Source organism: Bombus terrestris, chromosome 7 (genome assembly GCF_910591885.1).
Source record: "Bombus terrestris chromosome 7, iyBomTerr1.2, whole genome shotgun sequence".
Taxonomy (NCBI): domain Eukaryota; kingdom Metazoa; phylum Arthropoda; class Insecta; order Hymenoptera; family Apidae; genus Bombus; species Bombus terrestris.
In genome coordinates this window covers 9,572,684-9,600,500 of record NC_063275.1, presented here as the reverse complement: position 1 = coordinate 9,600,500, position 27,817 = coordinate 9,572,684, and the positions used below count along the sequence as shown (strand labels likewise).

Sequence of the window (27,817 nt, the reverse complement as noted above, 5' to 3'; positions counted from 1 at the left end):
TATAATAAACATGCAGAGAATATATTGTGGATATGGAAGTTAATTGTATACAAATCGTGACCCATTATGATATAGTGATTCGCAGTAATATTTTTATGAAAAATGCAATATATTTGTGAAATAATTTAGATGAAATAAAAATTTAGTGGAAATTCAATTCGTAATTATGAAGGTTTTTCATTTGTATTAAAATAAAACTGATACATAGAAGTTTGACACGATAATAATTTAGGACGAACTAATTAGGACGATAGTAATTTGAGTTACATCAAAATTAATTTGATAAAAAAATAGTTTTTACGTTTATAAAAGCTACAAATTTTTACCGTTGGATAATTTAATAAGTCTCAAAATAACAAAATATAGATATACAACAATCTACTTTATATCGGTTAAATATTTATAATAATCTTTAAAAAAGTGTTAAAACATAAAAAACATAAATATATGGAATGCTGACAGTGAGAATCATAATGATGTAAATCAATTCACTACTATTCTTCATGAAATAGTGTTCTACGTTTATTACAATAAAAATTTCATTACGTCCTTTCAAATCACGAAAACGCATCACGACAGAGAATACTTACTTATAGTTTATTTAATTTTTATTTTTATTTAAATTTTTATAACACCCAATTGAACGGTGCTTTGAAATACATGATTAAATTCGAACTTTCAAAATCTTGGCTTCCATCGTATATGATCTTCAACCCACTGCACGAATCACGATCATTCACCATCTTAGTAGAGTAACATACATCTTATATAATTTACTGTAAAACAAATCATTATAATTGTTAATTACATGAAAATTGATACATTTTTCCATTCTCTACATTTTATATCAAATACTAATTAAAGAGAGTACTTCAAATGATACATAAAAGATTTAAACAAATCGCACCTATCAAACTTGTTCATTTCAAGGCATAAAAAGAAAGGCACGAATGTTTCCCAATTTAGTCATCATTTATAGCTTCCAAAGATCAATGAATAAACAGCAGAAGGTTCTTTGACTATGTAAAAGTAAGGTCATCGACCGAATGGACGTCTAATCTGACCGAATCAAGTTTCTCCGTTAGTCGTCTTCCGTGACTATATATCGATGACATCGGTTTCTTTCATGCATACGAATTCGATGACCACATCCTAAAATTTTTGAACCGTCGAATAAGTATCTATCCATTACGTGATCCTTCCTCTCTTCAATTTTTCCTCTCTGAAAGTCAAAGCGATAAAAGCTTCAGAATTATTCTACATGTCTTGACCAGTTTTATACTATTTTTCTATTTTACTTATCTTAATTATTTTACATATAATTAATACTAGAGGGATGCGAGATTGTTTACGTGTGTGAATTTTCGTTTTGTCCTATGTTTTTTAAATATACTTTTTTGTACTTACGATTAGTCTGCTACCTTAAATAAGAAAAATATTCACTTTCTTCTAATGTAAGGAAGTGAAAAACAATTATATTTGTTTTAATGAAAATAGTAACTTTTATCAATTTTTTAACAGGATATCTTAGGGTATTGTGTGTGATAATACACACACAGTTTGTAGTACTTTCTATGACACAGTTTGTAAAGTACCAATAACCTTCCTTATGTCAATAAACTTCCTTTTGATTTATATTTTATATAATAAGGACAATCAGTAATAAAATACAAATAAAAATTAAATACTTTAAAGCTCAATAAATTAAAACATTATCTGCCCCTAATTAAGGTATTATTAAAGCTATTATAGTTAGGTACATATGATTCAACCATACCAATTAAAGATTACAGGATACAGCGTGTTCCACGAACTCTGTTCGCTTGAATAAATATTCGAATAAATATTGAAGAAATTTTCGTTGTTTCGGACAATACGCGAAAATATTTCTTAAAAATGTTATAGAATTTAAAGAAATACATAATATGAAAATAGCGATTTCTTGGAAATACCAAGATCACTTTTGTTTGTTTAAAAGAAATCCTTTTTTTTATAAAGAAAAAAGCGTTAATCGATCCATCTCAGCATTCTCTCCAAAAGGTATTACCTTATCTATATCTGAAAACTATTAGTTTAACGAATATCTTAACTTTAATCTGTCATATTTAACGTATAAAAGACACAGGATACACGTGTCCCTCAAAAGTGTCACAAGCCAAAGTAATTCATTGTCAACCCTGTGCTAGAACAACATCAAAATTGTCAAAGGAGTATTTCAAGGGCTAAGAATGGAAAATATCAAAAATAAAAATCGAGTTCCTAGATAATATATAATAATCACTGTTCCCTTGAGTCTATTCTTTTATTATTTACAACATTATATATGTATTTGTATATTCTAATCTTTTCGTAAGTTTCCAAACAATTTTTTGCTTTTCCTGAAAAACTTGTTCGAGTTGTGTATTTTTTAAAATATACTATGTACGATATAATATTCAATATATAATATATATGTATAATATTAATATATTGATGTAATATTAAATAATATTAAATATTATATATAATAAAATATAATAAAAAAATTGAATATTAAATAGTAATTAAAATAATGTAATATTCAAAAACTCAAAAATATATAAAAAGTACTATATATAAAAAATTTAAAGCTTATAAGATACCGAATGATTTTCTATTTTCTTCTTTATAGTATTACAGCAAAACATGTGTATATTGTGTATACAACGCATTTCCATAGAATAGTCGCATAGTTGTGTTACCTGCAGCAGTAGCGTGACCCCGATTTAAGCACCTGCAAAGATTCCTCGAGGCACTCGATGTTCATGGAAAGTCAAAAGAGTAAGAAGATCCTAGATACGAATATAGTTATACATATTGTTTCCCGTTCACATGTGCAACGTGTATGCGTATCATTTTCTCACAATTTCTAGCTTTCCTGGCCCATTATCTGTTGCTCTTGTGCAATTTTGATTAATTAATTGCATGATCAATTAGCATTTAATTATTCCAGACGGCCAAATTTCGTAAGTGGCTAAAAAGCCTCGTACACATGATAAATAAAAGAAATTTGTTTTCTGGGAGAAGTTACATCTTTCTGCTCTACTTATCTAGGATTAAAAACTATAAAACCAACAATGTACAATATCGTACATATTTATGATCAAACAACAAACACATTGGTCTGGTGTAATAATGGGTAAGCTCATGAAATACAATTGTATACAATTGTAGTTGCTAATAACTCGCAGAGGTTTGCTACTCTAGGTAAATAAATTAAAAAAGAAATAATAAAACTTAGTAATACTTTCCAATATAAATTCAGTTTAACGAAGATCTTGATATTTTCCCTTGATATTTTCCAATCAGTTAACATGTATACATTACTATAACGATAACAATAAAAGATTTCATATATCTGTCGTTCACATTTTTACTTTAAAAAACTTATGTCTGTTTTACATACAATACTATTATTCTATCTCACACGATATTAATAATAGAAAAATGTTCCTAACTTATATTTTCTATTATTTACTAATTCCAATGCAATTTACGTATAAACTCCCGAGTAAATAAATTTTGTTTATAAAGAATACAATATTTACATAAATATATCTATTGAGAGAACAGCTCGACTATCCGAACAGTATTATGATTTCTTTTGCACATTTCACGGCTTATTGGAGTATTATCAAATATTCTATATATATAATTATATAAATATACAATATATATATATATATAATATATATACATATACAGTTATATATTATATATTATAGCATTACACATATATTTATATACTGATATATATTATATATTATGTATTATATATAATATATATACGTGTACATTGTGTATATATACTGAAATGTACGCGTAGTGCAATAAATATACTTACTATTATAAATACATCTACTTATCAAATATATCTATTTTGAAGTTTCTTGGGAATTTACAAATGTATGATACATATCTGTTGATTTATGCGTTTAATGTTTTCTGCACGAATTTAATTTTTTACCAAAAATAACATCTCAACTCAGATTTAATTTGACACTGAAACAAGCAAGATGTTGGAATACCTTCAGTTATTTTAAAAGTAGTACCACAATTAACGTGTTTGCAAGATTAATAGAGAACGTCCTCGAGAACGTCCACACATTCTCGCTTTCGACCTGTCACACGAGAACAAACTGTCCCCTTTATGTTTGGTCGAGATTGTACCATTATTTCCGCTTTCCTTCGTTTCCACAAATTCAACGATCACCCGTCTGTTTTATTTCTTTTTGCGATCGTCAGCCTTTCGAAATTTTCGTCTTGTCCGGCGAGCATCAGTCAATTGCGACATCAAACTGATGTTATACATCATCACAACAACGCGTACACACAAATTTTGTAACACTTTGTATCACTTAGACTTCTTGTTGACTAATTGAAACTGTTATTTTGCTTTCGCTGCGCGTGAAAGAATAAAATTGTGTCACATCTACTTATTTATCTATCTTTCTCCTTACTACATGTGTTATTCTTTCTGTAATTATATTATTATTTCAAGTAATTCAAAATTCTGAACAATTACGTTCAATAAATGACAACTGGTGACACGATACTAACCATGTAAATATTAACTAATTATCACATAATATATACATATATATATATATATTTCTCATCTATTTATCAATTTCCTTAATCATATATTATTTCTGCCCTTTTATTTATCAAATATTCGAAGTTATTGAATTTTCCTACAAACATATGAAAAACCATATTCCGTTAATCCTTGATTAAAAAGAAGAATAAAGTACGTCTAAGTCGAACAGTATTTTTTACTTTAAGAATTTAAGAATTCCATATACATTGTTTTATTTCGTATTATCTTTAGAAAATGTGATCTATTATATATTCCCTTTCATAAATAGTAATGAGAAGTAAAGTATGTTTTTTATTTATAATGCTGTATTTTGTACTTTTTATTAAGAATTATAAAGGAATCTTAATTAGTCTGTTTAACGTATGATTCATTAATTATTTCGTTGTATTTATAATTTGTAATGCCCAATATGACATTTGTTAATCAATCAAACCATTGTGATATATGATTCCCTAATTACTTTCATCGTGATAATCCGCTTTAAACATTATTATTATATCAATCACATGATTTGGAAAAATGTGAAATACATATAACAATCGTATTTAAAAATAACTATTAAAATCGAATCACACTTCCAATACCTATATATTAATATTATACATATATTTAATGCAGTACTTATTTTATTATGTTATATATAAATCCAATATGTTTGTTTCTTTTTTCGTGTATAAATTTTAAATCACGATATACCTCAATAAAGATTATTTACGTATAAATTTTAAGTGACATTTAATTACATAAAAATAACAAAAGGAAGGCAAATAATACGTTTATCTAAACAATAAGCTAATATTAATTGTAAATACGACTAATTGTAAGAATAATGTATTTTAAAATGAAGATAAATAACCGAAAGTTTGTCTACCTTACTTCCTTTTCATAAATTTTATAATTGCGAAATTTAAATTAAAATCAAAAAAGGAAGTACATACGGTATATAAATATGTTTAACACGTGAAAAAAACAAAGCAGTGAAAAGGTCAAGTTTCTATTATAACATGCTTTCTCTCATAATTAAGGTAGAGAACATGTATTTAGTAGAATCACTGAAAATCCTCATTAAAAGCCAAATTATCATTTCGACCCCATTAAAGAAGAAGCGGACTTTTATTATAATTAAAACAGCACTTTGCGATAACTTTCAAGATCTGGTTCTTCATTTTGATATTCCTCTATTCCATTAAAAACTTTCGTTTACTATTCTGCTAAATTAACGAGTTACAAACCGCCAAACTAAATCCATTGTCATCGATGTTTCCGTATTTTGCGAACTTCGTTTTCTTCACGTAATTTTTACAAATACAGCTTTGTCGACATGCTTACACAGCATTTTTTTATAAACACCTTGCGTTATAAATATTTTGCAATGCCTAAACGACCAACCATTGCAATAAAACCTCACAAACTTGAAAGCATTCTTTAAAATATTATATTTTTTACATTATTCTTTTAATAAAATCTAATCTTTTAATTACACTAAAATGTATAATGCAAAATTGTGTTATTCTAAATAGTGACAGCTCTTTTTAATTTTTCCATGTTGTTTCTTCATGCACATTTCTTCGGCACTCATTTAAATGTAAACTTTTATGCCTGAACGTATTCCTTAAAACGGAACTTTGAACCATATTTAAATATTTGTAACCATTATACATATTTTCACTATTTATTAGAATGACAAAACTATTGCTATTTATAAAAAATTTCTTCATAAATAGTATTATAATTTAAATAATTTTATAAATAGTATAATTAAAGAACAATAATCCTAAACTCTTCTAAAAATGTAAGTTTTACTTTTACATTATTATTATTATTATTATTAAAATGAAACTGAAAGTGATAATTAATTTACCAGTAATCTTCTTCTGTATTTAATCAAGTACTAATGCATGTTGACTGCATTATAACGATATACTATAATATATATACATATATAGCATATATAAACTCTTTTATTTCAAGTTAATAATAAAATTTATTCAACATAAACTTATTTTCTAACTTTTCCTACTTTAAATTAAAGATTACTCAGCGAACATCTTATAATCTCTTTTCTCCTCTAAATTCTCCAAGTAATTACTGCCATCAATTTTGCCATGACATTAAATTTTACTCTTTCTCCTTCTCTAGTCTCCTTCTAATTATAATATGTATCACTTTCTTCTTTTTAAATTACGTAATATAATGTCTACATGCATATGGTTTCTATTACTTCTTAACTTTCTTCGTATCCGCGGTTAATAGTAGCGACGATAAAGTACCGTTCATACCTGTACTTCCTTCCCTATTATTTTCTTCTATTTTCCTTATTGACATCCCGCTTTTTCCGTTTATTAGTTTCATTAACGTTACATTCTTCCGTCGACCTCAGCCCGTTTCCTTTCTCTGCGCAGAAATTGCAATAGTACGTTTTTTATCTTTAACTCTCGATTATTCTCTTTGTTATAATGCAACATTTCTATTTTTATGTGTTTCTTTAAATATTTCCGTTCCTTTCTGCACTATCGAATACTCAGATGACAATTCATTGAACCCAATCAATCTACTTCTCTGAGGCTTTTTACTTTCTCTCGATCTGTCCATCCCTCGAACTTTCTAACCAGTTCTATAATGTTGTCAATGGTCTCATATCTAGTTCGGTGTATTTTAAATCTTTTATTTACTTATCTAATAATTATTTTAATATATCTTTTATTTATTATTTATTTATTTAAGATACTTTTCAGGTATTTATTTAATTATGCAATATATAAAATATTATAGTAATAGTAATAATGATATTTAATGTTCTGTGGAATGCATGTCTACTACACGGAGTTTATTTGGCATACGTCATTCAACTGTAGCTCTAAACGTTTCCTTGTGATATCATCATGAGAGAGATTGTGCCGCTACTGAGATAAGTTTGCCACGAAATTTTGTCTGATCTCAATTTACACATGCATAGTTTTCGCTCTCTTCGAATGACAGATCAAACACGCGAGATCTCTATCGGAGCGTAAAAATTGCATCTTGTCTAAAGGCGCGATAAGCTCGAGAAAATGAGGCCGAACTAGATCACCCAACGAAGGTCTTAGCCACTACTTATTTCGCTTGTTTGCCGGAGAAAGCTGCGCAAATTTGCTAAACGTGTGACTCATGTGAAATCGTTCATGCAAAATACTTAATTCTGTGTCATAGCTACATCCGGTGCAATGTGGTCAGAAAAATGATTTAGTCACCTACTCCCTAGGTTTCACTTTTTATGTATACGTATATCGTTTCCTTAACGATTCGCTAACTATTTCTATTTATTTAATTTTCTATACAATGATATGATTAATTAATATAATAGTATTATAGCTATAATTATTCAATTTCAATTATGCCTGGCCAGAAGCCTTTATTTATCTATAGGGACACAATTGATATAATTTTTATGTAATAAAGATTAAAATTTTTCATAAATATTCCTTAGAAGTTTAACGAAATGAGAAAAGATTTATATACATACAAGAGTGATTAGTCAATTTTGGAGAATATGTATTTACCGAAAATAGCATCGACCTTTTTTGTATGCTACACGTTGTTAAAATATTAAGGACATGACCAGTTCCAAGTATTATCCACGGAAGTTCAAAGCGAGTTGCACTAACGGTCCTCCACCTGTTATTTCTATGGTATAGTCTATTTCAGTGTCCTGTAACAAATGTTGTATAAAGGATTTATAGAAAACAACAGTTGCGTATTATGTAAATTTAAGCGAATAGTAAAACAAATTCATCAAATAAAATAGTATTGTTTAAAATTACTGTTTGAAAATTAAGAAACTTTATTTTTAATATCTCATTTAATAATGTCTTCAAAATTTGCAAAAATCTATATCAAAATCGATATTAACTAATTAATGTAAAGATATGTTTCAAGAATTGCTATTATTGATTAAAAATTCATTAAATCTGCTGACTTATTAAAAAATACATGATTAAATATTTATCAACTAGCCGTGTAGTCGAAATACAAGATGTTTACTATAAAATTAGTATAGAGTGTGAATAGTAATCATAAATATAACATTAGTGCTAAAAATAGTTCTAAGAAATATTATGGCTTATTACGTCATTATGATTTATTATACTAATAGTTAATTGACAGTTTAAATGCGCGCCTTGTGATCTTTGCGAAATATATATATACATATATATATACTAAATACGTCTTACATCCTATATGTACACCTTCAGAATCACTTCAGGCTTTATTAAAACATAATCATGATAATCTGATCTCATTATAATGCTAATGCAAAATGTTTCGTATGACACAGGTAATATACATATGCATTTACAAAATGGTTCTATAAGTGTTCGAATACTTTCGCAAGCTGCTCTGTATATGGCCATAAATCTTCGCACACCAATAGTCACTACTGATATTATAAAGTGTATGGATAATAATGAATAAATAATAAATAGATAAATGAACAAATAAATAAATAAATCTTTTGAGAATGAATCACGACATAAGCGTTTCTTCTCTCGTTGAGCTTCCTTTTCACAGTGAGAATTTAGAAGGCAAAATTTATTCGATCATTCGGTGAAATACCTTTGAGTGATGTTTTTCGGAACAAGTAGTTTAATTAAAATAATTGCAGAAAAAAAAGCGTTAGACGACTCGCGAATTTTAATGTTAAAGATCAATTCATATTATTTTTCCTTCTTGATCCGCGAATGAAACTTTCACGTTGTACTACATTCTTCGAGACATTATCTCGTTTCGATCAATTTGACCTGCAATTGGTTAATTTAATACGGTGAAACTACTCGATCTATCGACGATCTCGTAGTCGTTGTGTTAATGCCGCACGATTTCAAGCGATACTATCGAATCTAGTAACCTCGATAAGTAGTGTTAAGAATTATGTCCCATCATTTTTGGTAATTGTTCGTGTTTAAGGTGTCACCATAGTCTATGATATACAATGGTTGAGGAAGATATTTAAACATTTATTATAGAAAATTTTGATAAATATATTATGTACGTACGAAACTTTTTGAAATCTCAATTTTACCAATTATATGAACTTTATTTTCATAATTTAGAATATTTCTAATAAAATATTTTATAGCTATTATTTAATACTAAATTTTGGCTTAAACTTCATAAATGACTATTTTTCTACTTAGTTCAAGAATTTATACCGCTACAAAATTACATCTCAAAGAGTAAGTCTGCATTTACATTATATATTCATAATTATTATTAATGAAAATAAAATGAAATTTGAATGATCAAATAATTTTAAGTATATATTTTAGGCACAATGGTTCGCAAAAATGTTGAATATACTTAGCATAGGCAATTTTTATATACAGTTTCTCGAAAACAAAGGGTCGTGTACTCAAATACTTTTGGGAGCTGTTTTACCATCAACCTAAAAAATCGAATGTATTTACAGCCAATTCATTCGAAATTTTGCAGTTCTTGCCATACTTTTGTAAGTAAAAGATTAGTATACAACATATACGTTAGTTTTAAACATATAGGTAATGCTAAAGATAGTCTCACTAAATATTGTGATTTACTAATTATAGTGAATAATTGACTAATGAAATACTTCGGTGATCTCTGTAATTAAATATATAAATATTGTATATAAATGAAATATGTACTTATAGTAAATATCTTCTAATTTCTATATACATATATCATCAAATCTATTTCAAACTTTAGCAATACGTATAATTATGCTAGTCGGATCTCATTACATTGCTAATGAAATTTCAAGATGTTTTGTACAATACACGTAATATATTTGCAAAAAATTAGTATAAGTGTTCTCAAATACTCTCTTCAGTAACTATACATGTAATAAAATTAAGATACATCTTGGAATCGTAAAATCGTTGATTTTTAATTGAAACTAATCCTTTTTCTTATTTTACGTGGAGAAATCCTCATGGACACCCCGCCGCTCTTCTAGAAACCGACAGGGTAATGTCGGACTTATCGACTAAAACCCCAAGGTAGTCCGCCTGACGCTCAACAGGGGCGCTCTGGGAGTAATTGATTCTAGTCTGCCATTGATTTAAGGTTTAAATTTCATTACTGTTAGTTTCATTGTTTTTAACTAGCCTTCTTTTAGAAATTCTAGTATTGTATTCCATATCATTTATTCAAAATTTATGAATTATCATTGTCAGTTGCAATTATTAATTTTCTTATTCGTTATATTTTTAAGAATACTGAAAATTGTTGGCACATAAATGATAATTTTATTGCGTCATCTAACATATTGTGAATTATTCTCTGAAGATATCAGTCCAGTGGCTATCGAGCGTCAGGCCCAGATACGTCATGTTGGTTCCGACCCCGATCTCAGTCCCCTCCAACCTCAGGCGATAGCCCGCTGGAGGCGTCCCGTGATCGGCTCTGCGACAGAACCACATTGCCTCGAATTTCTCAGGGGACACCTCAGCCCCAATCCCTTGATCACACGACGACCACGCAGGCCACCGCCAGCTCCGCCAGACGGATGGTCTTGCCCCACGCCGTACCCCAAACCAGCACCAACATATCGTTGGCGTAGCACGCCAGTGCCGAATCCGGAGGCATCGGCGCCCGAAGCACCGCGTCGTACGCGATGTTCCACAGCAACGGACCCAACACAGGACCCTGCGGGACCCCGCGGTACACCGCCCTCTCAGTCATCCCCCCGCCTCGGACAGTGTAGACGATGCTCCGGTCCCGGAGGAACGCCTGGACCACACCCCGCAGGTACGCGGGTACCCAATGAAACTCGAGGGCCCGGCATATCCTGTCCCAGGGGATGCTGTTGAAGGCGTTAACCACGTCCAGCGACACGGCCAACGCCACGCAACCACGCCGCTCGGCCCCCTCGACCAGGGAGCGGACACGGGCGACAGCGTCGCCCGTAGACCGTCCCCTCCGGAAGCCAAACTAGCTGTCGTGCAGTCCGAGATCACTCCGGGACAAATGCGACTCGAGGCGGGCCGCCACCACTCTCTCCAGTAGCTTGTCAGCCTCGTCCAAAAGGCACACCGATCGAAAGGTGGAAGGCGAGTCAGGAGAGCGTCCCGGCTTCGGCAGAAGGACCATCCGTCCCTTCTTCCACAAAACTGGGAATTCGCCCCGAGATAGGCATCTGTCGAACAGACGCATTAATCTCGGGACCGAGACCCCGGCGACGTCCTTCCACAGGCGGGCCGGGACTCCGTCGGGACCCGGAGCTTTCCGCGCTCCGATCCTCTCGACAGCCTCGACCAATTCTTCCTTGGTAACTCTCGATTCTGGGCTCCAACTTCCCGTGGTGTCACGTGGCTCTTCCTCCGACGGTTGAGGCTCCTGTTCCTCCTCATCGGTGAATCTGCCATCTTCCTCGTTTGCCGTTTGGGAACAGGGTGTCGACAACCTCCTCCAGGAACTGAGGGAACCTTGTCGATAGCAGCGGTCTAACCGACCGGTCTAACCGTCGACGTACAGTCCCTGCGCACGTGACCCGACTCCATGCACCTGAAACATTGGAGTTGGCGCGCCGGGAAAGGGGAAACCCTCGCCGCTGTCCAACCTATATTAATTTTGCCTCCTGGTCGGACGTCTCCTCTTCCGCTGATTTTCCTGACCACTGTCAGCGGACAGCGTAGCCACACAGACTCGAGGCTCCGAAGAGCGGAGCGTATGGCTCCCACATTGACCTTGTCGGCGCGGCAGCCCCCGGCCTCGGCAACGGCGGCCACCACCTCCTCCCGGGTGACCGAGTCCTCCAGTCCGGTCATTCTTAGCTCAGCCGTCCATCGCGGTACGGTTACCTTGGCTGTCAAGTCCTTCATCCCGCAGGGAGGGCTCGCTTTTGCGAGCCTATGGGGGCTGGCAAACCCACGTTCTCGCAGCCAGGGGGACCGTCGGGACAAGCTCTCGCTTACGTGAGTCCCTATGTACTCCGCAGGGAAGGTCGCCGGGAGTGTAAGGCGTTTAATTACGGTTACATTCTCTCTACGTGGCCTTGGGTAGTAGCGCACCTACGATCCTGATGCCAAGGATGGGACCGTCGGGATAAGTTCCCGGGTACGAAAGTACCTTGAGGCCCCCGCTTACGTGAGTCCCATCTGGAACTGCCGAGCCTGGAACTCTCCGAGACCCCCCGGTTCGCGTGCTCCCTCGCCAGACACATGATCGCGTCCGGGAGCCTAGCGGCCTCTCGTGGCCCCTCACTCCCGGACGGCCACGGTTGCCCAATAACGCCGCAGCGGGGCCCGCTTTACAAACCGCGACTGCGCCGGCACTGGGGTATCCCTGCCCTGCACCGTAAACGCTTTTTTGATTCGTCTTGCTATCCATGATTCTCAAAGAATGTCGCCGACAAGGGTTTCCATCCTGGTGCCACTCACTCTTTCACACCCTACCCCGGTCAAGGCTAGTGAAGGGTGACGGGGAGGCCCACAAGAAGGTGAGGTGAGTGGTCTTGGCAGATATGAGCCCATCAACTTCTCCAAAGTTCTCCGCACCGGATCGGCCATTGGCGAGTGACAAAGGCGCCGACTAGCCACCACCTGACTATAGGAGAATATCAGATTCATCGGGGTTTCTCAGGGCGTGGTCCTACGCCCTGAGAACCCGTACCCGCCTCGGCTCCCCAAACAATGGTATGTAAATATGAAACCGGAATTTTTGTATAGAAAATACACGTTTATTGTGTGAAAATGATTAAAAATATTTTATTCGAAGTATTGCCCATTGCTAGCTATACATTTTTCCCACCTGTCTGGCAATTGGTGGATGTCACGCCAAAAAAATTGTAGCTCTTTTGAGGCAAACCAGTCATCGAGCCATTTTCGTACATTTTCCTAAGAAGTGAAGTGCTGGTCAGAAAGTGCGTGTCCCATTGATGCAAATAAATAGTAATCGGACAGAACCAAGTTTGATGAGTAAGCCGCGTACGAAAGTATTTCCCAACTGAACACTTCAATCGTTTCCTTGACCGGTTTTGCTGTATGTGATGGTGCATTATCATGAAGCAAAATTACTTTGTGTTGCCTTTTTTGATATTCTGGTTGTTTTTCACGCAAAGCTTGATTAGAATCGATCATTTGTTGTCGGTAGCGCTCAGTATTAACGGTTTCGCCAGGTTTTAACAGCTCATAATAAATCACATCCTTCTAATCCCACCAAACACAGAGCATTGTCTTCCGTCCATAGCGATTTGGTCTTGTAGTCGATGTCGGTGGTTCGCCTGGAGCTACCCATCTTTTACGCTTAGGATTCTCAAAATATATCCACTTTTCATCGCCAGTCACAATTCGGTGGAGAAATGACTTTCTTTTGTATCTGGCGAGCAGCATTTCGCAAGTGGTTTTTCGGTTTTTCATTTGCTGTTTTTCATTCAGTTCATGTGGAACCCATTTTCCCACCTTCTGGATCTTTCCCGTGGCTTTCAAAAGTATGGAGACGGCTTCTCATGTCACGTTTAATTGATCAGCGAGTTGTTGTTGCGTTTGAGCGTCATCCTCATCCAACAATGCTTGCAATTCGCTGTCTTGAAACTTTTTCGGTGGTTTCCACGTTCTTCGTTCCTCGTGTCAAAATTGCCACTTCTGAATTTTTTAAACCACAAAGCACTGTGATTTACCAAGAGCATGCTCACCGTAAGCTTCGACAAGCATTCGATGCGATTTTGCAGCAGTTTTCTTCAAATGGTAACAATGCTGTCCACAAATCGTAGTTTCCAGGCATAAAATTCGACATGTTCAACGCTATTACAAACTATGCTGTTGTATGAAACTTGTATTGTTCTGAGTCGAAAATGTTTGTGAAATGTCAACAAAGACTTTTGGCATCAATGACATTATCAGCTAGGGCCATCTATAGGCAAATTCCGCTTTCATATTTACAGACCTGATATACTGTGTAATCTTTAATATGATTATGAACTGAAAACTAAGGACACGATATATATAAAAATTAGCGCACTTAAACTTAAACATGCAACCGGAAGTAAGAAGCGCTCATTAAGAAAAACGATTTATTTTAAAACAATGGAAACAATCGATTAAATTAACTAATCGCTCAACTAGCATTTTATACAAAATTTTGTTTAGTCATAAACCAAATATTGTTGTTTACTACATAATGATAATATTAAAAGAATAAATATTATAACATTTCAATATTGTACGAATATAAAATTAAATCATATAGAATAGATTCAGAAAACTGATTTATTTTGAATTATACATACATATATTATACAGACAATTATAATACGGACAAAATCTGTACTCCAAACTTTATATAGAGAAATTTTTAAAACTTAATCTTCACAATAATCTATATTATGAAATGTTCTTTTCTTTTAATTATTTTATGAAAATTAAAAAAACATGTACAATGGTTACAAATAGTATTTGCACATATCTTTATTTTCCAACGAAGCATTTTTCTTGCCAGGTTCTGTGCATTTCATTTCAAAATACTATTAAATAATGCGAAATTTAATATACCTATGGGCCTAACTAATTGTACAGTATGTAAATGCTATTATAAATACAATGGTGTGTAAATAGATTTTTTTCGACAACTGTATATGTTATATACAACAAAATAAACGAAATGGATATAGCCGATACAGGTTATAAAGTGTCGATAATGTATCAATCGACCCGAAGCAGTTACAGCGCTATCTGTAGACAGAATATAAAATTGTAGACTTTTTTTGAATGAAGGCGTTCTTAATATTTTATCTACGAGATTCATACTTACAAAACGTTACTTATTGTTAATAGATACGCTTATGCGTGAGCATACGTGTGAGTGCATGTTCTTGTACGCATATGAATGTATGTACGTACAATACATGTCTGTACACAGTGCACATATACATATTTACACACACACACACACGAACACACGCGCATACACACACAAGGCATATATATATACACACACACAATATATATATTTTTCATTACCCTGTTAAAATATTTATAGATATTTATATGGTTTATTATATTATTATCAGAATATTATAGGTCTTTAGATTAGAATTAGTAATTAATTAATTACTAACTAGTAATGTATAATATAATCTCAGGGTACAAACAAAAGCCTATTACGGACTATGAAAGAAAATATTACATGTTAAGAAAATAGATATTTACTAATTGCAATACTGATACATGTAGTGAAATGAAGTACGCTTCGAACACTCATAATTCAATAAAGAATAAAAAATAAGGAAAGCTTTTTTAAGAAGAGATAGCAGTACCACACGCCAACTTTAAGGCAGCGAACGCATACGATGTGTCACGTGGGCAGGCGCGACAAGCGCATATTCCAGAGAAACCTGGCGCCCTGGTGGCGGTCTTTGGGGCGGCCATATTTTCTCTCGTGGATTTTAGTCACGAAGGTGGTGGTTCGCTGACAATTTCTGGGATGCGCCGTTTGAAGACATTCTCGCGTGTTTTATACTCATAAATAAGTGATCAGTGCCAATCATGGCTAAACGAAGTAACAATTTGAGTGGAAGACGGTCGTCGTCGCATAATACGAAGCCCTACGATGCAAACAATGTGAGTAGTATCTCCTTGGCACGAGTCTGCCGCGACAGAAACGAATTTGCTTCACATCCAACGGTTCTTCGCGCCTTACCACTTAAATTAGACTTCCCAACGAATTTGCTTTATGTACCAACCTCTTTTCAGATTACCTTTCACATGACCTATGTTTTTCTAAAGTACTATTTCAACGGCTCTGGACGACGTCACGGTTATGTGAATCCACTCGATAACCTCAATCTTTCCCATACTAAGTAGATACTACAATACTTCGCTCATGAGATACCTATCAAGACGCATATAACATATAACCTTGAAACGTGATTCCTTACCAGGAAAATCTTGAGGAATGTATTAAGCGATTCGATTCTCGTAAATTTATCACTCTGTCAACTTAAAGAAATTTAAATGTTACCATTTGCATCTAGTATGTATGCGAAAAAGACACGCGTGACGTTGGAAAATCACGTTTTGCGCAAATTCATGCAATATCTTGTAATCTTTTCTGGAGATCATTTCTTTTTTTTCAAATGATAATATTCGTTTAACTTAATTGATTTAAATAAATATGCAATTTAATCTGCTTTCGGTCGAATTGTTTTAACCTCAATTTCTAAGAATGACTTTTTATGTATTTTAATTGTTACTGTGTTTACGCAACTACACATGTTAGTTTGACGAAATATTTATAGATGAATCTGATATCTTAATAACCAATTTTTCATCCCTAATTCTCTGTATATTTGTTAGAATTATTATCTAACAAATATATTGATATGACTACATATAATACAAATATGTATAATGTACATAAATAATTTTATTTTATTTAATATTAGTATATATACATATAACTTCTTTCCTTTATATAGTTTATATTCCATTTATTTTATTAATATTTTTTATCATAATACTACACAATTAATATTATATACATATGAATATTATAATATATGTACTACTTAATATTTCTTTTATTTTGTTTCTCTCGAGGAGGGAAAATGTTATTACACATACATACAGTGACTGAGTATGTAGGACTCAGCGGTTGGAATCGCCATACCCACTAAAAACCCCCCTTCTATCTGTTCCTCTTATGGTACAGGAACCAACCCCAGAACTGCCTTTCGACATTACTTCAGGGTTGGCCTTAGTGTGCACCCTTCACTAGTTCAGTTTTCTCAATTCAGTCTACTAGCTTATCTTTTCCTCCTCTCCAAAATCATTTCTTGCACTTGTCTTTCTTGCATAATCTTCCTAGAAAACGCTTGGAACCTAGTCCAATTGTTCTCTTTCTTGGTTACTGCCTCTATCAAATTTTCTACCATAAGTGGCATGCTAACGTAGCTTTCAAATTCAGTCCCCTCGTAAATCAACCCAGGGCAGCAGAACAACACATGCTTGTTATCATTGGTGTCACAATCTCAACATCTCGAGTAATCCTCCTTATTAATCGTCTTACGATACACACTAAAAATCCCGTGTCTGGTCAAAATTTGCATGATCCAATGATCGATGTATCTTTTGTACTTAAAAGTTAAAGGAGGTTAAAAAAGTACAACCATCAGAAATTAATTTCCTTGTTCAATTGTCACTTCTATAAAAACTCCATTCTTCTCTGCACTTGTCGTTAATGCGTTCTTCCACTGCCCCCATTCTCTCCACAAAATTTCAGGTATCTCCTGTTCTGGAACCGGTCTCATACTGTTCCTGTTGATAACTCCTTTCAAATTCATACATGTTTAAATTAAAATTCAAATTCATACATATTTAATATCTATGCATTTATTTCCTTTATATTTCAGTCTTTTGTAAAAAAAGTAGCAACAAAAGTGACTGATCTTTTACCACAAAGGTTGTGGATTAGTAAGTGGTTTAATACATCTCAAAATGATGAAGATATATTAGAGGACAATGGAAATCCTGAAGAGGTTGAATCAGAAGAAGATATTCAGAAACCTCCACCGTTAAAACGACCATGTATTCGTATGGATGTTTCTCATCCACCTGGTACATTTTCAATTCAACCAAGAACTAAATCAACAATTAACAAAGCCAGTCCATCTAAGCAACAATATTTCATTCATGATGAAACGGTAATATATAAAAAGTTGTTAATTTGAGCACATTTTCTTCAATTAATAATGTTTTTGTAGAATGAAGATTTTTCTAAACCTGCAATGGCTGGACCAAGCGGGATGAGCCATTTAGTATCTTCTACACCTGCAACACAATCAGATATTAGAAACATAGCACCACAGAGGTCAGAATTAAATTCATTAGTCACTACTACAAATAATGGAACTACAAATGGTATGGATGATAATTCTGAATCCAGTGAGAGCACTAGTGGTTGCAGTTCTCTTATTCCACAAACCAATAGACAAGAAGCTCCATCAAATGTCTCTTACAACTCTCCATTCTCTAAAAGAAAAAGGTTTAATAATGACAAATTAAATTTCAGTAAGTAAACTTTATCTTCTTTGTGATTTTATATTTAATAAGACATATTTTTTCATGTTTAAATATGTCAAAAATATATCATTTCCTCTTCTAAAAATATAAATTCTTATTCAAGATATATTTTAATATACAAATTTTTTTTAGCCAGCCATATACAGTCTCCAAGATCTTTATTTTTAGATAATACCCGAGATTCCTTAAGTAGTCGTAGACCAAGCTTTAATGCATCAATCATGACAAACACGCCGGATCGTGCATCTCCCTTGGCATCTCCTTTTTACAGTGGAAATACCACGTTTGGTGGAGCAAATGCAGCTGGTCTTTATAAACGAGGACGTAATTTGTTTAATAGTTCAAATGAGGTATGTGTTACTAATTTAAATTATTGTTCTTTAACTACTTTCAATATTATTTATGGTATATTAATTGTTACTAATTTCAGATTCAACTTCAAGTTCCTAAAAGAACAAGTGTTGAAGTAAAACCATCTAATACAGATTCATCTGGTATGAGTCAAACTGCTAAAAAAATATTGGAAGCATTAGAACATTTTTCATCGCCAATAACTGATGCTAAAAAAATTCCATTAAAAATGATGAATAATATATCACCAACAAATAAAAAGAGATCGAGGGAGGAAATGGCATCAACAACTAAAGTTGGATTACGTCATTTAACTCGCGAATTAACTGTACCAACTATACCCGATATATTAAAATTGAGACGGCGGCAAAAATTACAAGATACGACAGCTGCAGCTAGAAAAATTGTTTCGGCACGAAGCGAACCACCGCCTCCTCAAGAATATCATCTCAGGTGAATATATAATTATTATTTATTCAAAATATTCGTATGTATAGTTATTTGCCAAATAAACATTGGTAATCATTAAATATACAGTCATAATATATGTAATTTCTTTTGTACAGGACGCAAATTGATGAAGATACAAAACATCATGGAAAAATTAAAACCAAAACAGCAAATCTTGAGCAAGAAGATACAGTTGAACCAGTTAATTTACCAAACATACCTCTACCTATATCTTCTTTACCTAATTTCGACTTTATGTCATCTACTAATACAAATATAAGGGACAAAGCTAATACAGGCAAAGAAGATACCTTCACATTTGCAAGTCCTATAAAAGTAACAAATACCACAAAGAACTTAAAATCTATCAATAATTTCACATTTAGTAGCCCGATTAGTGCTGATAAGCAATCAGTCGATAAATCTAATAATTCAGATTCTCCTTTAAAAAGAGTTGGTGTCAAATCCACTTCATCAAATGACTATGTACCTCCTGTAACACAAAATTTTATTTGGTCTGGTTCATCTACAGCTCCTAGACTAAAAGAAAAAAAGAACAATGATAAATCTATTCCTACTACTTCGAATGAATTAAAATCAGGAAGTGTCATGGATATTCTTTGCTCTAAATCTAGTACAACAAAAGCTGAAAAATCAGATGAATCAAAGACGCAGTTAGAGTCAAACAAAGAATTAACCAATAATAAAACAAATACAATTGACTCAGATACAATTAACGACGATAATATTAAAAAAATTGAAAATTTGCAATCCAATATACAAGATACTTCAATTATGTGGGAATGTTCTGAATGTTTGTTTAAGAATAACAATTCTGAAACTCAATGCTTTGCTTGTAAGATTACCAGATCCAGTTTTAAAGATAAGAAGACTTCTGAATTGTCAATATCAAACAATGTTAGTGAATCAAAAATTACAGCAAATGATAATTTTGGCTCACAGTTTAAACTTTCAAGTAATCAGTGGGAATGTACATCATGTTTTGTAAGAAATAAACAAACTGATGCTAAGTGTGCTGCGTGTAGTGCACTAAAACCAGATACAAAGCAAGAAGCGAAGTCTGGAAACTGTCCTAAATGTAAGTTAAATGATCCTGAAAACCCAACTATATGTACTTTTTGCAATACATCTAAATCAAATATATTAAAAATGAGTGTACAAGACAGTATGAAACCTACAGATAACACAAATATTTCTGTATGTCAGAATAATGCATCAATTGATGAAAATGAAGATATGGATAAATTAAATTCAAACAAGGATACATGGGAATGTCCTTGCTGTATGGTTAGAAATCTTATCTCTATTGATTCTTGTCCATGTTGTAATACAGCTAAACCTAGTACTGGGATTGCTACTAAAAATGCCCCTCCTTTATTTTCAAACGGTTTTGGAGATAAGTTTAAAAAACCTGAAGGTGCATGGATTTGCAACACTTGTATGCTACAAAATGAAACAGAAGTTACTACATGTGTAGCTTGTGGTGATTCAAAACCAGGCTCAAAGAAACCAGATAACTCTACTTCTACTAATACTAATTCTAATTTACAATTTAATTTTGATATGCCTGCAAATACTAGTGGTTTTAAATTTGGTATTGACAAAGCTGATCAAGAAAAGACTGATACTACAATATCTACAAATGGTTTTAAATTCGGGGAAAAACAACAAAGTAATCAATCTGGCCAATTTACATTTGGTATTCAAAAGGAAGATATGAAAACAAGTGAAGTACAGAAATCTGATAATAATGTCTCTTTGACCTCAGGAAGTGGTTTTGGAATTCCAAATAAAGCAAATAATGTTGAAAAGACTGATGTAAAACAAGATTCAGAAAACGTGGGAAAAAATTCAACACCTCTATTTTCATTTGGTATAGCTAAAAGTGAAAATGGAACAATAGAAAGTGATAAGAAGATTGTAAATGTAACAACTTCCGCATCAATTGCACCTACCTTTACATTTAATACGCCTAAGCCTGGAATTGAACAATCAGACATAAAAGAAGAAAAACAAACTCCTTTGCTGGGAAGTACTATGACAGAAACTTCAAAGCCAAACATAGAAGCTACCGAATCTACTACTACTAATACAAATACATTACCTTCAGTAACTCAAAGCAGTATACAAGAATCTAAATCAACTGCTGCATTTTCTTTTGTTGTACCAAGTAGCACAAGTACAATTACTAGTAGTACTTCTACAACTGTGGTATCAAGTCTTCCACCTTCTACTCAATCTTCCTTTACATTTCTTGAATCAAAATCAACTACACAAACACCAGCTGTACCAACATTTGGACAGGCATCAACATCAGCGCCTACTTCTAATTTATCTAATACCTTTACATTTGGAAACAGTAAAACAAAGGAAGAACCCTCAATAACTAAAACTTTTAGTACATTGCCAAATGCCTCTCCTGGAAGTTCATTATTCTCAAGTATTTCTAGCGGTCCATCACTGTTTGGCAATAATGATACAAAAACTGTCCCAGCATTTGGACAAACTTCAACTGAAGATAATAAACAACCTGCATTCGGTGCTGCAAATACAAGTAAATCCTCGACTTTTGTAGTACCAGGGAATAAAGTACCAATATTTGGTAATACGGAAAATAAACCTAAAATTTTTGGTTCAACTGACCCAAAAATAGGTGTATTTGGAAACACAGATAATAAACCAACATCTTTATTCAATCCATCACTCCAAGCACCAACTGCGACACCAACCTCTTTTGGCGCACCGTCAGCTACATCAACACTTTTTGGATCATCTGCTACATCCGTTTTTGGTAATAATACTGCTTCAACGTTTACTACTGAGTCAACACCTAACATATTTGGATCTACCTCAAAGTTAAATGAAACTAGTACACCAAATTCAAACATATTCACGTTTGGCACTACTCCTGCTCAACCAATAGCGAAACCAGCAACTGGATTTAATTTTTCTACAAATACTAATCCTGCTGAATCAACTCAGAAACCATTATTTACGTTTGGTAGCCATTCATCTACCCAGAAAAATGCTAATTTATTTGGGAATACATTCAATAATCCTACATCAACTAATTCTTCCGGCTTCCTATTTAATGCACCTAAACCGGAAGCATCAGCATTTGCTCAATCTACAGCAACAAATCCAATTTTTGGTGCATCACAACCTCGTACACAGAATCAAGCGTCGTCGTCATTCTCGTCTACTCCTTCAAATACAGGATTTAATTTCGGATCTACAGCACCTGCTGTTACGTCAGGTGGTTTTAATTTTGGTACTGTAAGTATACTAAAATACAAGATGTCAAGATGTCTCAAGATGAACAAGTTGAATTTAATTAGAATTAAATTTTAATAATTAATTTGTTTAGGCATCTACTTCTACACCATCTGCAGGATTTAATTTTAATGCTCCCGGTACTACACCAACATTTGATCCTAATACTCCACCAACATTTAACTTCACTGGTGGTAATGCACCTATAGCATTTAAGTATGTATAAATTATACAAAATTATTCATCATATTAATTACAAGAATTGTTTGTTATATATTATCATATTTTATTTCAGAGCAATACCTACTCAAACTCCACAGCGGAAGTTCAAGAAAGCCATTAGAAGAATGCGGTAGAGGGCAAGTAACACACGACCATAGTTACACATACACTCGGACGCATTTTTTTATATATATATCTCATGCAACCGCGTGTATGAATATGTTTTTGAATATATGCTTAAGTTACGGTATGATACGATGAAAATATACCAACCATCAATGGTCACATCAATGTGGTGGTATACCAAGCATTTTATGTAATATATTAATTTGTCAATAGGATATGCTTGCGTACAGCCACTTGTGTTCTACAGGATCTGTAAATTATAAATTATTTAAATTATACAATAATAACGAAAGATACTTTGATGTTGGCATGAAGCCATTTTTGAAACTATGACAGATCATACATAATCTGCCATCGCATTACTAATACCTTGCCCAAACAAGACACTATGTGTGCGTATTGACGTGACAAATTAATTTGCTGAAAGAATACCTCGATAAAGAAACCTAGCAAAGCACTAAATACGTGCAATTTATTGAGGATAACAAGTGGGAGTGTATCCCTCAGGTAAGTATAAATCATTCACAACTCGTAACAATACTTTTGTAACTGAGAAGCGAGAGGGACTAAATAGTGCCGAAATACATTAATTAAAAATTATTTTTTGTAATGAGAGAAACATTGTAATAACTTGTAATGCCTTTATTCTTATATTTGTATGTAAAAACAATCATCCGTACCTGACTACTTATTTTTAATGTATTCAGTATACACAATTTTACATAGTCAGGTACACAGTCTTGAAGGAGCTTAACGAATGAGAAATATATGGTTAACAACAGAATTCTTTTATTCATTTTCTCTATAGATTTTGACACGTTACGAGTTTTGTGAATTGATTGAATATCAATGAAGTCCCACTGCGTATAGACATTAATTATATTTTCATTAGAATTGTGCGGACAGTTCTACAGTCTTTGTAGTACTAGTCCAAGAAAAATGTATGATAAAAGAAAATGGCATTCGGATAGTACAAACTCACGATTACTGAACGATTGCATTGAGTAGTCGAAATTGTATATTTTTTTTATATATTGAATGAACTAATTCTATAAGAATATACTGAATGCCATTTTAATAGAATTAAATTATAGTAATGTTGCGTGTTTTACCATAGAATGAATGGAAAATGAATCAAGGAGTATGTTGAATGGAAATAAATTATTATGGGGCTTCTAAAGAGTTACTTTTTCTTTTGTTACTAAACTAAATGTATTTTTATAGTAAGTTTCTGAAATTGTTATTAACTTTGTATATTATTGTTGTTTCTACTATGTATATCATGAAAACGTATCACTCTGTATTACAGTAAAACTAAATATATTACAATAAAATTCATAGAGATAGTATTACAAAATTACACATAATTTTCAAAAATTGTAGATACTTATTTTTAAGTCAATAATTTCCTTTTTTTAAGATTCACTTATTTCTTTGACAACATTTTTACATTTTAATTGCAGTGTTTGTGAAATAACAGATTTTTATAATGAGTGCAGTTTAGACTAGAGTGATATTAAAGTAAATGTAAGTATAGGAAAGTTGTTTCCAAAATATTAAAAACCATAAAAGTAACTATTACATTTGGAAGTCCCTAAATACAGAAAGTAGTTAGTTGACGTGTTAATGATTAATGAATTAATATGAAATCATGCACGTCCTATTTAAGATTAGGATAGTTATATCTATAATGTTGGCTTAAAATTGACAGTAGCCAAGAATAACTCGGCACAAGACCCACCTTCTGCCATAGTAGATATATAGGTACAAAACAACTCTGTTACATATTGTTACTTTATATGTTGTGTAATATTTACATTATAGGTTTTAAGACGTTTTTAATTTCTGCATATATTTTCAAAAAGTAAGGATAATAGATAACAAAGAAGCCTTGATTTCATGTTGATAATTTACAAATTGCATACTCTGCAAATACCCTTCGTAGTTGTTACCTATTATATTAGAATAGTATTGCTAAGTATGTAAAAAAGTGTATCAACATAATTAATCAATTTTTTCTTTGTATAATTGTATAATTAAAATTACAATTAATCTACCGTTTAATCGTAGAATGAAATCTATAACAATTCAGTAATTGAAATAAACTAGTTAATACTTACAGTACCTCTTAATGTTATCCTTTGTATAAAAAAAATCTGATCTACGAAGGGTTCTTCCGCGCATAGTTATATTGTTTAACTTAAGGAATTATAGCTTTGTATAATTACCAGCTGAAATACTAACCAATGGTAAAGTGAGGCTGCGCTGAGATATGTCTATGCTGCTGTCTTACACTGTGAACATTCTCTGTCGAGGCTGTGTCGTCCATTTGTCTATCCTTAGACAAATTTCCAAATTAATGAATATATCAAATGCTGCCTGAAAGGGGCAATACCTTTGTAATAAATCTCGTATATGGCCTTAAAAAACATAACGAGCGCGTGACGTATATGTATTAACGATTGTACAGCAAATCATATTGGAATTGTTTTGTAGCAGTTTGTACTCTCCATTGCAATGTGTTTGCATAAATACTTGAAGAGCACTACATTAAAATCGTTCAACAATAGATATGTAACATCTCGTGACTCATAGAATTTGTCTTTGTATTTATTGTAAATACTATAAGTTTAAAATTACCTCTATAAAATTGTATATTAATTCTTGAATTAATTACATCTTAATTGTAACAATTAAATTGCATTATTTGGAAAGTAAAAAAATATGTAATAATTATATGATAAAGATAAAAAAAATAACTATCGATAAATTGATAATACATTTTTTAACAAAATGTACAAAAATCCTGTGAGTTATGAGATGTAAATGTGAATGAGTCAAATGTTCTGAGGCCTTATTATAATCTTAGTCCATGAAAATTGTGTATTGTACTGAATTTACATGAATATCTGTAATGATTATATTGAGAATGTATTAATTAATGATCTAATGTTCACAAATGGGAGAGTTTGTTATGAAATAAGTCCAATGACTGCCTGTAATTAAATAAAATGTACATGGGAGAATGTTCACTGTATGCTTCAGGTGCTATGGAGATGTTATAACATTCTCATGACATGGTATAATGTTAGATAATATTGTGAAGGAGTATCGGTGTTTCTCAACTGATAAACCATTTATAATTCAATAACTTTTACTCGCACAAACAAGGCATGGAAATACAGATAAAAACAGAAATACTTATTAAATCGCAAATATTTTATTTGAAGAGAAACATGAAGGGGCAAAGATGTATTTGATTCATTGAAAAGTACGTAATAAGCACAAGATTATAATTAAAATAGTAATGTACATTACATAGGATGGAACTAGCATCTATTTACGAAACGAATGTATAAATGTAATTATGGCGAAAGAAAAACTCGATAGCCTCATATTGTATAATTTAGTGAATAAATGTGACGTTGCTTTAACGCGTAACATTTGCGATGACGAGGGCTATTGAGCTCGTGTTGAGAAGCACCGTGAATAGGATACATTCACGTTAACATTACTACCATTATTATTCTTAATACTATCCTCCGCTGTATTCATAATAACTATACTATACAGTACTAGGATATATGAAAAATATCAATTGAAAACAATGTTTAATTTTGGTTTACATTTTTATTTTGTAGCTAGTAAAATAAAGATTTTAGGAGGGCATTTAGATAATGATGCGAACCAAGGAGTTTTTAACTATGTACAATTAACGTATAATGTAATTACACTATAAACTTTAATTTTCTTTTTAGCAAATAAAATATGCGAGGACAAAAAAATGCGCGTAGTACTTCGTAAAAACCCTTTGGTTCACATAAAGAAAGTAATCGAAAAACGAATGTTAGAATTCAATCGCAATCTTGAATTCTTAGATCAAATGTATTTGTTTCATGATTACATTTCACGTTGCTTTTTATTTCTATAAGTATCAAGCTCACTCCTTAACAGTTCCTCAAAGAAAATATACAAACTAAGAAATCCATACTATAACTTACTCTAATATTCGTGGTTTTAACATCCTGATATATATATATATATATATATATATATATATATATATATAGTCTGTTCTATGCGTTTTTTTAGTAAAAAATATTTTATTTTAGTTACGTGGTATATCTCAACTCACAATACAGAAAAAATAAGCAAAAGTATCTTCTTTGAACAAAATTAGAGTGGGCAAAGTATATAAATATTTCTTTCATAATTCAAAAATTTTACAAAATCAAGTGATTATAAATTAGATTAATTCTACACAATTCTATACAAAGTAGCCCAGTTATTACTAATTAAAGGTTCCAATTCATTATCGTGTCACATTGTCTACTATAAAATCTACGTATTCAGTTTTCGCTTACAAGAGTTATACAATTATACAACATTAAGTCATTTTCTTATGTGGTACAGCTGTATGAGGAGTTTATGCAAAAAATAAAAATTATCTAAGATTGAGATACACTGAGTGTTTGACTTATTTAACCTGATTTTGGCACACTCTGCACAATCTGTGTTTGTAATGCAGTGTTAAAGTGCTTTCAAAAAACTGAAAATGAGTAACATATATTAAGTTATTGTAAATCTTTAAAATTATTTACAAATTTTATACAAGTTTCAATTTCGTCCACTAGAAATTTTAGTTGTATATATTTATTTTTCTTTTAACATTAATATATTAAGGATAAATTTTAAATAGGAAAAAAGATTGCTGTAATTACAG

At 32.5% G+C, this 27,817-nt stretch overlaps 2 protein-coding genes and 2 long non-coding RNA genes across 7 annotated transcripts; 2 read left to right on the top strand and 2 right to left on the bottom strand.

Moving 5' to 3' along the window:
• Positions 1-913: 913 nt before the first annotated feature.
• LOC125385427 lies at positions 914-9,343 on the bottom strand. Its single transcript, XR_007224689.1, has 3 exons — positions 9,212-9,343; positions 8,158-8,306; positions 914-1,222 (listed from the first exon to the last, which is right to left on the bottom strand). It is a non-coding gene; the product is annotated as an uncharacterized LOC125385427 (long non-coding RNA).
• A 1,529-nt stretch (positions 9,344-10,872) lies between these two features.
• Positions 10,873-11,445, top strand: LOC110119459 (extensin-like). The gene has a single exon (XM_020864003.2). It carries the CDS (start codon positions 10,873-10,875, stop codon positions 11,443-11,445), a length of 573 nt encoding a protein of 190 aa, XP_020719662.2.
• A 3,569-nt stretch (positions 11,446-15,014) lies between these two features.
• Positions 15,015-16,697, bottom strand: LOC110119415. Its single transcript, XR_002307864.2, has 2 exons — positions 16,314-16,697; positions 15,015-16,175 (listed from the first exon to the last, which is right to left on the bottom strand). It is a non-coding gene; the product is annotated as an uncharacterized LOC110119415 (long non-coding RNA).
• LOC100644254 (nuclear pore complex protein Nup153) lies at positions 16,053-27,554 on the top strand. Of its 4 annotated transcripts, none has more exons than XM_048407433.1 (9): positions 16,053-16,191; positions 17,982-18,272; positions 18,333-18,439; positions 18,515-18,639; positions 18,820-19,001; positions 19,082-19,455; positions 19,569-22,749; positions 22,841-22,962; positions 23,042-27,554. In XM_048407433.1, the coding sequence occupies exons 1-9, from the start codon at positions 16,117-16,119 to the stop codon at positions 23,100-23,102; spliced, it is 4,518 nt and encodes a 1,505-aa protein (XP_048263390.1). In that variant the 5' UTR covers positions 16,053-16,116; the 3' UTR covers positions 23,103-27,554. The 4 variants fall into 4 exon arrangements, with proteins under 4 accessions (XP_048263390.1, XP_048263389.1, XP_048263388.1 ...); XM_048407432.1 differs by having other exon boundaries at positions 18,784-19,001; XM_048407431.1 differs by having other exon boundaries at positions 18,333-18,639.
• Positions 27,555-27,817: the final 263 nt, after the last annotated feature.

Excerpts from the sequence above, each read along its gene's own strand:
- LOC100644254 (XM_003396432.4), top strand. The coding sequence starts at position 16,117 with ATGGCTAAACGAAGTAACAATTTGAGTGGAAGACGGTCGTCGTCGCAT. Across the intron at positions 18,273-18,332 it reads ATTTCATTCATGATGAAACG|AATGAAGATTTTTCTAAACC; the intron begins GTAATATATAAA and ends ATGTTTTTGTAG. Across the intron at positions 19,456-19,568 it reads CCTCAAGAATATCATCTCAG|GACGCAAATTGATGAAGATA; the intron begins GTGAATATATAA and ends TCTTTTGTACAG.
- LOC110119459 (XM_020864003.2), top strand. The coding sequence starts at position 10,873 with ATGATAATTTTATTGCGTCATCTAACATATTGTGAATTATTCTCTGAA.